Source organism: Sphaeramia orbicularis, chromosome 5 (assembly GCF_902148855.1).
Source record: "Sphaeramia orbicularis chromosome 5, fSphaOr1.1, whole genome shotgun sequence".
NCBI classification, from domain to species: domain Eukaryota; kingdom Metazoa; phylum Chordata; class Actinopteri; order Kurtiformes; family Apogonidae; genus Sphaeramia; species Sphaeramia orbicularis.
This window is the reverse complement of record NC_043961.1, coordinates 24,400,627-24,415,962: the sequence shown is the minus strand read 5'-3', so window position 1 is coordinate 24,415,962 and position 15,336 is coordinate 24,400,627. Positions and strand designations below refer to the sequence as shown.

At 41.1% G+C, this 15,336-nt stretch overlaps 1 protein-coding gene across 5 annotated transcripts in view; it reads left to right on the top strand.

Annotated features, from left to right (window-relative positions):
* The window catches only part of plxna1b (plexin A1b), a 215,410-nt gene that overhangs the window by 152,040 nt on the left and 48,034 nt on the right, over positions 1-15,336 (top strand). For all 5 annotated transcript variants that reach the window (XM_030133610.1, XM_030133611.1, XM_030133608.1 and 2 more), the window contains 2 exons: positions 9,698-9,794; positions 12,756-12,946. In XM_030133610.1, the coding sequence (XP_029989470.1) occupies positions 9,698-9,794; positions 12,756-12,946 (288 nt within the window). The remainder of the gene's footprint in view (positions 1-9,697; positions 9,795-12,755; positions 12,947-15,336) is intronic.

The window sequence follows — 15,336 nt, the reverse complement described above, 5'->3', positions numbered from 1 at the left end:
GTCGTAATAGTTGTGATATATTTACATAGCAGCAACACAAGTACAACACATGCCAACTGTGGTCTCTACATAGATGTATAGGTCACTAGTTGTCTGTGACAGCTATGGCAGAATCTGATTGTCTGCGTATCGACGGGGTGTCTTCAGGTGCTGGCACATGCTAGCCAGTTGTTTGTGAAGGCAGGGCTAATTAGCCAGCGATGGGGTTGTCGCTCCACAGAGATGTCTGTTTATTGACTGTTTATTGTAGCTGCAAGGTCAGCCCTAATCAGGAGTGAAACCTAACCCCAGCCAAATGCTGAAATTCTCCATTTGATGTCCGCAAAGAAGACATGCTAGCAGCAATTAGCCTTGGGCTGTCAGCACTTAGCCCTTGCTAGCAATTAGCTGAGCCAACTTGACTGCACAGTTAGATATCAATGCTGCTTGTACATCAAGAGGCCGCAGTTAGAATCAGTGGATGAAAACGGTGGCATCTACATGAACTTGCCGTTGAGCCATAATTCATCCAAGCCTGAGCTTATGAGCATAATTATCTGTCATGAATTATTAGGATGAGAGTCTTATTATAGCTCTGGAGCAGTATTTCAAAAGAATGAGGGTCTTAAATATTAGTTTATCTCTTTATAGACCCCCATATCTCTACTTTTCATTTACACCCCTTCATGTTTGTTCCTGCTTTGACAGTGGTGAGCATCAACTCAATGAATCATGTATGACTCTGCAGTAGAAATAGACTTCATCTGTTATGCTGCGTACACACCGTTGCCTCAGTTTGTAGGCACACAGCTATGGGGATAGGGGTTAATCAGTGTTGGTGCATGTGTGCACATGTGCATCTTTCAATATGCCGAAGGCTATGGATCCCTGGATAGTTGGTATGAGTGTGTTAGTGTGTGCAGTTTCATTAAACCACTACTAGAACACTGTGAGGAGGGGGCTGCTAATCAATGAGCTAAACACAAGGGTGCTAATCCACAGTTTAGCCTTGTGTTTGAAACACTCAAGTGTTTACCGCTGTGCCAAACTAACACAACATCTCTCCACAACTCCCACTGATGAGAGTTGTCAAGAGACTTCTATTAAGTAATAAAAGGGAGAAGAGGGGAAAACGAGGGCAAAATACCACAAGTGAAGGATAAGAGGTGAGGAAAAGGGTGAGAAAGATGAGAAAAGAAGAGGAGAGATAATGTGTATAGGAGTAAAAGGGGGGGAATGGAGATGAGAGGAGACAAGATAGTCTAGGGAAATTGGAGCATAGTAGACAATTTCAGGTAGGATGAATGGAGAAAAGTAAGAGGGAGAGAGATATTGAAGAGAACAGAAGGGAGGAGAAAAAGATGAGTGTGTGAGGGAGAAAATCAGCTCAAAAGTCTCTCCTGAGGCCAAATCTCATTCTCTTCTCTTTCATACAATATCATCACACTATCTAAAAGAAGATAACCGTCCGCAGGATATTCAGGATATCCACTGTCAGATCATGTTTAAGTTTAGTTTCCCATACTATACTCTTTTTACTGCTATCGTATTAAGTCAATAGTCTTACATAGTATCCCCTAACGGGAGTCTGTCAATAACCCTCTGTATATGTGACACACGTGATATATGATAGTGTAACATCAGCTCTATACTAACCTTGTCGGGCACTGGCTATCCATGTCCACTTATGAGGGAAAATATTGGTTTATGGTATTTGTGTATAAGGTTTCTACTGTACATATGAACTGATCCCAAAGGGGAAAGAGCAGCAGTATCACAAGACATGGGAAAGAATGCAGCGTTGGGAAAAGGCCGACTTTAGCACGCAGAGACATGAAGACAGTGGGATTATTCAAGATGTTGAGAATGTTTGGGGTAAGGCTTGGCAATACATTGACTTCATTTGATCAACTGATTTTATTTTAACAAATAATGAACACTAATGTTTTTGTCTTGTCCGTGTAGACAGAAAAACAGACATTCAAATTGTGAATTCAACTCTGAAATCAGTATTTAGTTTTATGTCCATATCGTCCAAGCCTTTTTCCCTGTTGAAAACTTTACAACATAAAAGGAAAGACTGATCATAAATTTTCCCTTTTTGCTCTGTAACAAAATCTCACTTTAGACGTTGGGTGCTCAGCCAAAGATATTTCAGCTTTTTTGGAACTTGTGAAACTTGATCAAAAGGCAGATTGTTGAAGGTCCTATAGCAAATTATTTGCAAAAAAAAAGCTAATCATTTTGTTAAAAATTCCGTATTTCTTGGTGCCAAACATTTCCACATTACCACTGACACATTCTGAGCCATCCGCCAGCCCTTATGGTAGCAGTTAGCTCAGGTCAACAGCAACCCAAATAACAAGCTGGTGTCTACATCAGTTCCTTCCAGTTTTCTGACCCAGACCAGGCAGCTTCCTAGTGTGTGAACCAATCAGAGGCTGAGGTTAGGGTACAGGGGCCAATAAGATGCTGAGCTGTGGGCTGGGAAGTTGTACCAAAAGCCCCAGACAGGTCACATAAACACACTCAGCATGATCACATGACCATACTCTGGGGTCAGGGAGGCCGACGGGACACAGCTGGGAGTGTTTGAAGGCAGAATCTGAGTGGAGAGAATTGAACTGTTTGAGACGTTTCCTTTCTCTGTTCCTTTATCTTGCTCTGTTCTTACCTTTTGGTCCATTTGTACTTGTGTCTTCCCATCGCCCCTTCCACTATCCCTCTTTATCCTTCTTTCTCATTTCTCCCTGGAGGGCAGGAATGAGAGGACAGATAATATCAGCTTGGGCCTTACATCATTACCTTCCGTCTGATAAACCGCATGGCCACTCCATCACCTCTCTTTCTTTCACTCCTTTACCAGCGAGCAAAAAAAAAAGGAAAGTAAAAAAAAAAGCAGACATGGGGGCAGGAAGAGAAAATCTAGTTTGGGATAGGATGCATGTCTGTGTGTTATTCTTCTGTGCGTGTAGAGAGCAGCTGTTTGTTGAAGGAGAGATGGGAAGTATCAGGGGTCCTGATGGCATCCAATTAAGGCAGATAAAATGATGATGAATTGCAGTCGGGCAGCAGCGAGGGACGCCTGTGCGTGTGCGTACATTAGCTCACACACTCACATACACATAGAAGGAAAGTGAGGAGAGATGCTGTAACATTGGGTGTGTTGGGGAAGGGGAAAGACGGCAAACAGGGAAGAATGTTTGGAGGTGAAGATGCCATGGAGGGAGGAATGAGAGTTTGGAGGTGGAAGAGGACATCACTGAGCAATAACCTGTTCATTTTCAGAGGAGGAAGATAGATGAATGGATAGATGTTAGAAATAGACTCAAAGAAGCCAAACATGTCTGCAGAGAGAGTCGACACGATCCACATCAATCTTGGTGAGTGTGAGAGGAGACACAAGTTGAGGTTTTGAGATTTGCTAGTGTTTACAGCCCACCCAGCTTTAACTAAAAAAAAAAAAGGAAAAAGAAAATTTCAAAATTATACAGAAAAACTTCCATTTTAAATTAGTCATAGTTTACACAGAGAAACAGAGGCTCAGTGCTAAAGGTGGCAGACACAAGGCTAATGAGGGCCTTGGCGCGGTCGGTGGAAGGTAGGCGCAGCGGAGCATGGTACACTCTGGTCTGGCATGGCCTGGCACAGCTTAATGAGATATAAACACTAGATCTGCCACTGCAGTCAGCCACAGCACACACTGACACTGTTTTAATTGGCTTCTAGACTCTGTGTGTGGGTCAGCTGAAAGCACATGGGAATTTCACTGGAATTTATTGTGAGGCGCTATAGATTTAGACCATTTGTTTTTCTGTTACTTTGTTCTCCTGTGTTTTTCGGGAGATTTTGATGGATTTGGGGAAATTAAGCACTTCACCGCTCTGCTGGTGACCTTTCTGATAAGATTCATACGCTGTGTTTGTTTGCTTTTGTACATCAAGTCTCGGTAAATGAAGACAGGTGGGCCTCCTCCCTCCTCTTCATCTGCGTCCTGTCATTGGCTCCCTATGTCTCCTCCTCTCTGACAGGTGAAGAGCAGTGCTCCCACGCTCATGTCCTTGATAAATAAGAATTAATTGCTCCTCAACTATCAGCATATGTCAGCTTCTCCACCCACCCTCCATTTCCTCATCTGTTTCTTCTCTCTTGTCTCATTGGACCACTGCAGCCTCAAACCTACCTTTATGTTTCTGAGCATTTGCAAATATTTTCATTTCAAAAGATGTTTGTAAGTTATGATCAAGTCATTTTTCTCCTTCAGTTACACAAACATCATTGGATGATCATCTTGCTGTGGAATCACTATCAAGATACCAAATGTATTGTGTTATGAGTTAGTCTGTGATTCCCACTCTCTTTATTTCGTAATTATAAAAGCATGTGTCATAGATTAATGTTCAGGTCTAAGGAGTCTGTATGAAAAATGTATTTGGCTTCTATCTCCTTTTTAATGACTTCTGCACAGTGTAAAATTAATCAGGGAATTCATGTAATATGAGAGATGAGTAGATCTTTCCTTAGGGTCATCGGGTACACAGGATAGGATGTGTCACACCTTTCCAGTAACAACAGGTAGTTTACAATAAACAGATTAATTGTAATGAATGTCTGATAGCCACCATGGGAAAGACAAAGACATCAGGAGAAGCAGTTGGTGGTGTATTATTAGACTTCTTTAATTCTTCCTTTTTTGGGTTGAATTCTGTAGAAAGGATGTGCTACATCATGGAAGGTGGTGTTCTCCTTCCATATTTTAACACGAACAGTCAAATGCCATGTATACTGAGTTATAGTGATGTTTACACAGGTGGTTTTTGACAGCAGTGGAGGTAGCGAGAAAAGAATGGCCTCCAGAAGAATGGCCTATAAGTTGACGGAGGAAAAAAGGGCAGAGATACTGAAAGTATGGACGTTTCTGCAAACGACCAAAAATCAGCCTTTTGTCCGGGGAGAGGTCCAGTAAGCTTACACTAGCTTAATGCGTAGGCTGGAAAATAAGAAACATTGGCTATGGCAGCATTTTTTTCCCCCCAAGCCAGCACTTTTCTCCCACCTCCCTTCCCTCTTTTTTTTCTCTTTCCATCAGTGAAGAAAGTATGTGTGCAAGCGTGTATTCACATATGTGTATTTGTGTGTGTACGCTGGAGATAAGCTGGGTAACTAGGTCCAGCCATGCTCCAATCCTGTTAGCATTAGCGATTAGCAGTGGCTAACAGGCCCCTATTATGAGTGAGGGTTGATTCCGTGCTGCCTGACCCCACACATAACTGCCCACCCACCCACACACACACACGCACTAAGCTATACGAAGGATTACCACTTGATCCTTGATTAGGAGCCAAATCAGGCTGGAAGTTTAGTGTTTGTGTGTATGTGTATGTGTAAAAGACTGTTGTGTATACTTCAATATGTTGGCGTACAGTTTGTTTGTTCAGAGCCTTATCGAGCTTGACAAAACGCATTGCACACACATCAGCATTCAATCAGTATCCTCTACTTGTCCTTTTAAATGTTCCCGTTGTGGCATTTTTACGACTTGATTCACACAAAAATGTTTTAAATATAGAATAATACAGACTGAAAGATATGTTGTCAGGTCATAATTTTTGATAACTGTCATCGTCACCTTGAGAAATGTTGGGAGAGAGGAAGCTATTCTGTCCCAGGAACGGGCTTGCCCTGGGCTAGTTGGGTATTTTTAGCTGTCTAGCTCGAGCACACCTTCAAAATGACTAATTATGAGGCTGTGACCCTCACAGAAGGTACCCGCTGTTACTTCATACCTGCCTTCCTTCACCCCCTTCTTTGTTCATCCATCTTTGCCTCCTCTACTCCATTGTTCAGTGACAAAGGTTTGGCTCGTGTTTCGTTCATGTTTACATTCACAGTTTTCTGTTCAGAGCCAGCTGTGGGACAGTGAGTTTTTTCCCCTCTATTTTCTGTCATACATTTTGAGATTTTTGGATAAAATTCACAGAATACAGAACAGAGAGCTGTGCCTTTCAGGTTAAAACATGCAAATCCTGACCTTTTTAAAGCTACATGCTAAATGTTTGCATTCTTATATTGTATTCTGCTGTGCAGTAAATAAACCATGCCCAAGATGCATGTGCGTATTCCCTGATCGGAGTATGGAGCAACAAAGCTGGTTCGGTATAAAAGTTTAATAAGCCTTTGGTGCAATGGGAAACAATGAGCTTTGGATCATGACCTAACCTTTTGTATTCCTCCCCCACCTTCCTTTGCCCAGTAAACACACATACATGACCATAGACACCTCTCCCTAACTAAATATTAATGTTTTTACTGAAGGTACATGCTGAAGCATATCCCAGTATCCCCTCTCTCTACACAGACTCCTTCCCCTGAGGACAGATGCACAAACACATACACAGCTGTAACATGGTCCAAAAAAGAGCAACATATTGTTGTTACTGTCAGGGACTCCACTTTGTTGTTCAGGATTTCAGGGGGGTGCAAGAATGCAAGGGTTCCACACACCTCTATTTGTCTTGTTTTCTACAGTATCTGTGGAATTTCCCTTCCTGTGTGATTTAGAGGGGGATCAGGCCATTGGCTGGTTAGCACAGAATCAGGGATTGAAGTTAAGGGAAGATTGACCCTGTCCTTTACTGTAGCTTGTTTTGAGTCCTAAGGGGATGAAACAAAGAAACAGACATGGCTAATGATGCTGAAAAAGAAAAATGGATACAGTACATGGTTGTTTAGCTTATGTGGCAGTGCTTTAGTAGAAGAAAATCGTCTTTAAGGTAATGTTGTATGACTTCGTTGCTAGACTGGATGAAAGCGGTGCACAGTTATCTTTGTGGTTTGCCGTTCTTTGCTTAAAACAATTAACAACCTTTTCTCAGTCATATTTTGTGTTAAAACTTTAATTGAGCTTAACTCCAGCTGTTTTGGTCTTCAACACCTTTTAACCACAACCTCATGCCTTTGTTGCTTTTTCTGTTCCACATTTTCCCTCTCTTCTTTCTTCCTCTCCATGCACATACCTTCAAAGCTGTTTCCTTCAGCATCTCCCCGTCCTTTTCCTCCTCATCCATCTCATTGTGTCAGACATGTACAGACATACACACACTTCAACACACTCATATGCTCTCTCCATCTTTGCCCGATAGAGGAGAGCTCTCGTTCCCAGGCAGACTGGGTGGTCTCTTGGCAAGGGGGGGAGGGGGGGAGGGGCGGAGGGTGGCGGTGGACGAAGTTCATGTGCTTGGACTTTTGTGAAGAGAAATGATCACTAACATGCAGAACATGTGTTGTTGTGTGAGTGTCTTATCTTCCTTTGTTTGCATGTGTTTTTATTTATCATTTTTTTTATTTCCTGTGTAGACTTCACAATCAGTCTTTGATGCATTTGCTGGCATTCATCTCTGGAAACTGTCCTGGGTGCTGCATGGATATTTATAGTGCAGTGTGCACATGTGTTTCTCTGGACATGTTTGGTATATGCGATAAAGGAATCTGCTCCATATTTTCTTGTTTGACTGTTGGCGTTCTGGGGATGAAGGTAGAGGGAAGAGAAAGTCAGTCTGAGATTGATAGGGGAGGAGGTTTGTAAAGAGGTGGAGGGAAGGAATAATGAGAGGAAAGGAGGATTGCAGCAGAGGGCGATGCAGAGGTATGTGTGAAAAGACCAAGGCAGACATGTCAGGGAACAAATTGAAAATGCCAATTTCACTTTAGCCCCCACCAGCTCAGGCGCTTATAGCCCAGCCCCAGCCTCTTATTCCATGTGTAAATGAATGGTGTCCACAGAATAACACACAATCACCTCTCTCTATCCATCTTTCCCTCCCTATTTCTCCTTCCTACTCTTTCTATGCTATCTTTCCAATCCGCCATTTCACCTTCTCTTTCCTTTTTCCTGCACTTCACTTGCTCACTCCTGCTGAGTATTGCCAACCCATCAGCCACTAAAACATTCTCAAGGCTCTTAACCATCATGTGACATTTGAAGCCTTTCTTAAGTTTTCTCCTACACTTATTTTCACAGTTCAAGTTCCTGAACTGGGCTATTACTTTTTCTACATACCATCATGGCAGGCTTAGCAAACTGTAGCATCAGGTTCACTGACATTGAAGGAAAAGCCTCTCTTCTAATAAGGTCTTTTCAGCTTTCTTAAAAAAATCACAAAAACTACTAATGGTGCAGTCTAAAGTAAGATGGCGTACTATACTGAATACACAGTGTGTTCTAAGTTTCTGTTAAAGCTATTTTGCGGGCTAGCTCCCAGGTGGAGGGTAAAAGTTAGTTCTTCAATAAGTCATGTCTTCTAAATAAACCAAAGTGTATCTGAAAATACAACACATAGGAAAAATCCCTGTTAAAATCAGCTCTTGAGTTCCTCTGAGACACGGAGATCTCTTCCTTTATTTGGATATCAACATCTTCGCCTTCAGGGGTAGCTGAATATAAATTGTCCAATCGCAAAATGTGAAGAATGAATTAATCAGCCATTCAAACGTCGTGACATTGCTGTGTCCTCTCATTTTCTTATCTTCTCTATGCACATTTCGTGTTCCTTTTCTCCTCAAATGCATTCGAATTCACTATTATTACAGATGTCAAGATAAATCTCACAGTATCACACTGGAGTGGGTGATATCGCATAGTGGTGAAGTTGTAGCTAGATTCAATCTGTGAGGCCCTCTAGCCTCAGGCTTGGGGCTTTCACATTGGATTTTATCACCACTCCACTAGAGGAGAATAGTCCTGCTATCTCTTACCCGAGGCCATTGAAGATAGTGACCATACCAGTCCTACTGAGAGTGAGTGGGCAGTCTTTGAATGACAGTGGCGTTAGGTGAACATGACCTAAGTCTCGCCAGGCATCACCTTCGTATCCCTGCAGAAGCTGCCTGGAAGCGGAGAACAGGCGATCTACTGCTATTGAGGATCTGTTTTATGTTCTATCCCTAACAACTAATGAACGGACTAGTTAATAATTCAGACCGTTTCCAAGATTAAAGTGTTGGTATCTTGATAAATGAGTGCTTTAAAAGGATTGTTTGTTTATCTCACTGGCTTGTGTATGTGATTCCAAAGCTGCATTTTATTTGCTGGTAATAACTGTTGTCGATAATTTCTTTTTAACAGAAGTTGGGAGGAATCTCATAGGAGCTTTTTCTCTGTTATCCCTATAGTAAACGCAGCACCATCACATTACTGCCTTTGAAGCTTGTTGTCTCATTTAAAGCGATTCCATAAAACTGATTATGCCGACAACGAGTCAATTACATTTCAACTCTTATTAGTTCAGGATGCAAAAATGAAATTAGATGAGAATATTATTGTTGAAGATATATTACGCTTTTCATTCATCACTGCAATGGAATGAGTCATACAGTGATGGGGATTCCAATCTCTTAATCAACTCTGTGCTCTGCCAGGCAGCGGCGGATGTGCTGCGTGTTAAAATCACAATATAGCCTGTCTCTCATCATTCATTTTTATGGCCCTTCAACTGTGTGAGCACCGCAGGGTATCACATTACTACCAGCTACTAGCTGCACTGGGTTTGTTCCTGGTCTTGGCTGATTTTTGTCTTTGTAACTAATTTAAAATTCCATTAAAAGGCTGAGAATAGCTTATAATAATGGTTTTGTGATCGAAAAATATTGTTTCAGGAAATTGTACTTGACTGTGAATGCTAACCATTGTTATTTTTAATTTTTTCCCTGTTTATTTCAGTATTCTTATGAGGGCAATGACATCAGTGACCTGCCAGTGGACTTGTCTGTGGTTTGGAATGGAAACTTTGTAATTGACAATCCCTACAACATCAAAGGTGAGTCGATGTGGTTTCATACTTTATTGTTACCTATTATTTCTATATAGTCTGCTTTAATGAGCACATTTTATTAGTCTCACAAAGATGGTGTCATCAAATAAAAACTGTCCTCGACAGTGTCCTTAGCGATGTCATGTGTTTGAGACACATTATGCTTTGCATTATTTTCTGTCATATAAAAATGTTACATGTTCTCATTATACATGGTCAAAGTTGTAAATTGTAAGGTGTATAAAAAGTCATCCTTACAGGTCAAAAAAACATATGGCGCCAGTTGCTCTTATCACTTCATTTGCAGCATTTTTTCTCCTTTCACAAGAAGTTGCTGTTACCTTATCACATGCATATATGAAATACCTACAAGGCACATAGCCACACTCAGATGTCATCAACTTCACGTGGCAATATAGGCATTTTGAAGAAGAAAAAAAGGTATCTTGCACACTGTCCATTCAACTTGCAAAAAACTTTAAACTTTAAGTTGAATGAAGTTGAGAGGACAGTGTGCGTGATACCTTTTTTCTTCTTCACTCGTACCTCATGCTCCTACGCACCTGTCCCCTGAAGATTTTTCAGGTGTGCACCAGCCTCCATACCTAATATAGTAATTTTGCAAATTCATATAGCGTGACCATTATCCACTGTAAGTAATGCTCTAATATTAGAAATGGGTTTGTGTTCTGATTCACAATATAGATCAAGTTCAGGCTCCAACATGAACAGATGGTTTAAAAAGCAGCAATGAACTTACAAAGAACAAGAAATTGTAGTATTGTAATTATTTCCGCTTACTACCTAATACTCACACTCACTAACAGTCAGCTAATGTACAGTGCTTCACACAGTCTCAACACACATCCTTTGCATCATATGAGATACATTACATAAGGGGTCTGGAAGAACATACAAAGCTATTCTAGTAGAATACCAGGATTAAAATATGAGCCGTTCTTTGTCAGTTGTCAATATTTTAATCTTCTGCTGAGTCACGGCTGAAAATGACAGTTGGAAACCTGCAGGAAGTTATACTGCGCATAGAGTAGTTCAGGGACTCCAGCTGCATAGTAAATCATTTATATTCTTTCCAGAGGACCTCAGCCGGCCCACCAATTTCCAATTGATATTCTTGGTCTGTGAGAAACTCAAATACTGTTATCTACTACAGTGTGTGTATACGGGTATGTGATTGGGTGGGGTGACAGATGGATAGTAGAATACAGTAGTAGAGCAGGAACTTTGAAGCTTTTAGACCAAAATTGCGATACGCTGCACGCTTTTTCATAACGACCACTTAACACATTTGAGCACTGGATTTTAATGCTGACGTAGTCTTATTCTTCACACTTACATTCTGCCGCAGTAATGATGTAGTGATGTGGTCATTCAATTATGTATACATGACAGATACGTCAATACACATGCAATCTACTTTACACACATGTGAGGTGGAAAAAAGACACAGGCCAAAGGTAATTAAAAGTTCCCGATACTCATAATGCCAGCTGACCAATTTGTATTATATTATGAAAGAGTTTTAAGTTTTTCCAATGGAAATCACATTTTTCAATGGAAAGACCACCTCTTTTTTTTCTTCTTTCTATGGACATCTCATAACTCGACATGTATTATTATCAACAATGCATGCATATGTCTTCTATTGAAATAGTGCTTGAGTATATAATGTATATCTCTAGCAAAGAATCATGTAGTTAATGATTAAATGCATACACATACTCGATGCACCACTGGGGAAGAAGACAATGAGATCATGTCTGTTGGATATAATTACTGGTAGGACAGTCTTTATAGTGCTGTCTCCGTAATTATTGCAGCCTGTACAGCACAGTGGGGGGCTGTAACATTATTCTCCTGCTGTGTGGTAAAATAACATCATCACAAGCTACCAGTGCGTTCGATATTGCTTGTGGATGACATGAACAAGGAGTTTTGTACAACAGAGGGAGCTGCATTGTCTTGTCCTGTTTGTAACTCTTTGATGGGTAAAGGCGCAGTAAGGAGCCAAGGATTTTCATGTACTTTTTCAATGCAGTTAGATAAAAGATTGTTACATCTGTGAAGCAGTAATCAGTGCCATTTTGTCAGCACTGTAAGGTAGCATGACATGTCACTCCCTGTAGTCTAAATGTGCCACACAAGCTGTTGCACTGTGGGCTCAGATTTCCAGACAATGACTCATGTGGTGCATGGATGTGTTTGTAACATAAACCATATATGTGAGTGTTATTATAGAGACGCCACAGTCCACAAAAATGGGGTGTTTACACTAATGGAGGCAACAAAAATGCTTTGACAGTCAGTGGTTTCCCCAAAGACAAAGTGCTGTTAAATGGCATCTGTCACACGTAGGAGCATTGACAGAGTACACAATCAGTGGCATCCATCAGCGTCTATGCATTGTGTGTTATCTCAAGTGTAAATCTCCTGAAGTTCTCCCACAGCTCCGAGATGTCTCGCTCCCGCTATCTCTCTTCATTTTGAGGCCCTGCCCTTTTTTTCCATCATGATAATCATCTGATGCAGTGCAAGTGATGCTCACTCATCTTAAATACTAATATGTTAATGTAATTAGAGAGGAGACGTTTAGCAGCCAGTAATTGGTACAGGGTTGCTTTAAAGCTGCTCCATGACCAATAGGATTTGGGAGTGGAATAGCAGAGAGGGGAAAAGATATGGCTGCACAGTTCCTGAGGCCTTAACTTCACTTTGTGAAGTCAATGATACTGAGCAACTTTTGGTATTTTATCATGTAAGTTGAGACTTAAAATAGAAAATGTTAGTTCTTTGTGTTGTTTTTAATCTGTTCTATCCTTGAGGTTGTTTATTTACCTAGTTCGCTTGTGGATATAATTTAACACAAGCTACACTGATGATGAGGTAATTTTATTCTCCTCCAATAACCTCTGTCATGCTTTGTTCTCTCTTCGTCTGCTCACTCAGCTCATCTGTATAAGTGCTATGCACTGAGGGACAGCTGTGGAATGTGTCTGAAGGCGAACCCCAGGTTTGAATGTGGCTGGTGTGTACAGGAGAAGAAATGCTCCCTCAGACAGGAGTGTACACCTCCAGAGAGCACTTGGATGCATGCCACCACTGGAAACAGCCGCTGTGCACACCCAAAGATCACCAAGGTAAGCCATGATAATGCACTCACAGGCTTTACATGGTAGAGCAGCAAATGACACGTACCTGCGGATAGACACTTCATAGGTTGTACTGAAGGTGTTCAGTGCTCAACATCCAAGAAAACACAGTGTATAAAGTGTGTTACGCAGTATCGCTACTTCTTTCTACTGTATGACAAATTGGTAGTTTCTTTACCAAACAGCACGCTATCAAGCTAACAGTATCAGTAAACTATTTTTCGAATCACTCACCACAAACAATGAGCTGAAATAAATGCCATATTTTTTTTCAATTCTTCATCTTAGTGCTTAAGTAATTGCAAAACATCGTATATTGTGACTGCTGTTGCCAAACACATTAACACACCTGATGAGGACATGAGAGAGCCTGTCCTATAATTAATATTATATGGAGCTGTGACAGTCAGGCAAAGAAAAATACATTTCTCTTGCTATTTTTGACATTAATAGACACCTAAGTTATTATGTTGGTAGTGCTGCTGAGCAAATTCACCTCCAAGCAATGGACAAATCAAGTTTTTGAAAGGAATAGGGCTAGAAGGGAGGGGGTATAATTGATATTATCTTGTCAAATGTTCTTGATTGGCTCATGCACAACAAGAATGAGTCTCTCGCTCTGAAAAGAATCCTAATGGTTAAATAAAGACGGTTTTTCAAAGGTAGTGATTTCATACGAGTGCATCTGCTGCGTCATTGTTTGGTCTTATTGAAAAGAGAAAGCAGTAGGGAAGAGAGACAACTTTGTAGCCATCATTATGACTGCAAACACAACACAGATGGGCTGACTAGGAGGAGGCAGTTCACACACACCAAGACTGAACACACTGATGTGATTAGAAATGATGGCCGCGCACACAGACAGACACATACACACACCTGAAGAGGCACGAAGGCTAGTTGTCTGGTGTGTGTGTGTGTGTGTGTGTGTGTATGTTGGAGACGGTGAAACAGGGACGTGTGCTAATTGTGCCCCACCATGAGTGTGAGTGTGAGGCACAGGTGCAGAATGTGTGTGTATCTGACAGGACGGGTGAGCTAAGGCGTCTAAACACCATGGCGTACCCATCTGTTGCCACCGATAACCGTGGCGGTGGTCTTCGTCTGACTGTGACCCGGGTCACTGTTCCTGCAGCTCGCCGCTGGGACTGACACACTTGTGTACGCTCTCTCACACACACAGCCCTGTTTGACAGCCAAGCACTGCTGTGTGGGATGCATCTTCAAGTTCTGCCCTTTGTTATTGTTTGTCCTTGTGTCTTCTTCCATTTATTTTCATCTTTTCATCATTCTGTCTGAAGCTCTTGAAACGTATTTGTATTTCAAACACGTTCAGACATCATATCAGTCAAAATAATGGTCCTTAAACACCAAGTCCATATTTGTCATATACTTTCTTTTAATACATCATTGGATAAAAATCACAGAATCACAGAGTGGAAAAAATGGAGTCATCGTCCAGTAAAGATGATTTTGTGGTCATCCTTAATGAGTTTAATAAATAATCCAAACTCTGCCATTGTTACTGTGTAAATTAAGTGAATAACACAGCCTCAAAATGCCTCAATTGTCCTCTCATTAGATTCATTTTTACCTCCACCAAGTGTAACGGTGGAGGTTATGTTTTCATCGGGGTTTGTTTGTTTATCTGTTTGTCGGTGTGTCTGTTAGCAGGATAACTCAAAAAGTTATGGACAGATTTTCATGAAATTTTCAGGAAATGTTGATACTGGCATAAGGAACAAATGATTAAATTTTGACATTTGTGTTGTGAGACATTGTTCACACACACACATAGGCTTTCCACATTTTCTTGAAATTCTTTAAAATTTTCTAATAAAAAATCAAACCTTTACCAAAATCTTTAATGATCTTCAAGTTTGTGCACAGACATGATCAACACTGTGAGGTCATATTTATTTTTAAGCATAGAACAGTTTTAGATGAAAAATTTAGTCTCAACGCCTTAAAATCTATTCATCTCTATTTAAATGAGAGTGAAATATGTATGGTTTATAGTACATGATATCTTGATCTATTACAGTCCTGTGTGGTTGAAACGGCATTTCTTGCGCGACACGTGTTCATCTCTGAGAATGCGTAATGGAGACGCTGAATAATTGGGGCACTGGCACATAGATAAATCCGTTAGCTAATGCTCCCCCTCTTTCTTCTTGCTTGCTTCACTTATCTCTTTGAAACAAGCGCAGAGGCAATTGGGTTGTGTGTGCGTCTATGTGAGAGAGGCGGAGGGTGGAGGGTGCAGGGGTGGGGAACTGGTGTGTGTGTGTGTGTGTGTGTGTGTGCAAGCATGTGCTCCTGCATGCATAGTAAGGGGTAAATCCTGGCCTCGGGGCGAGATGTTGGTGGGAGTCAAA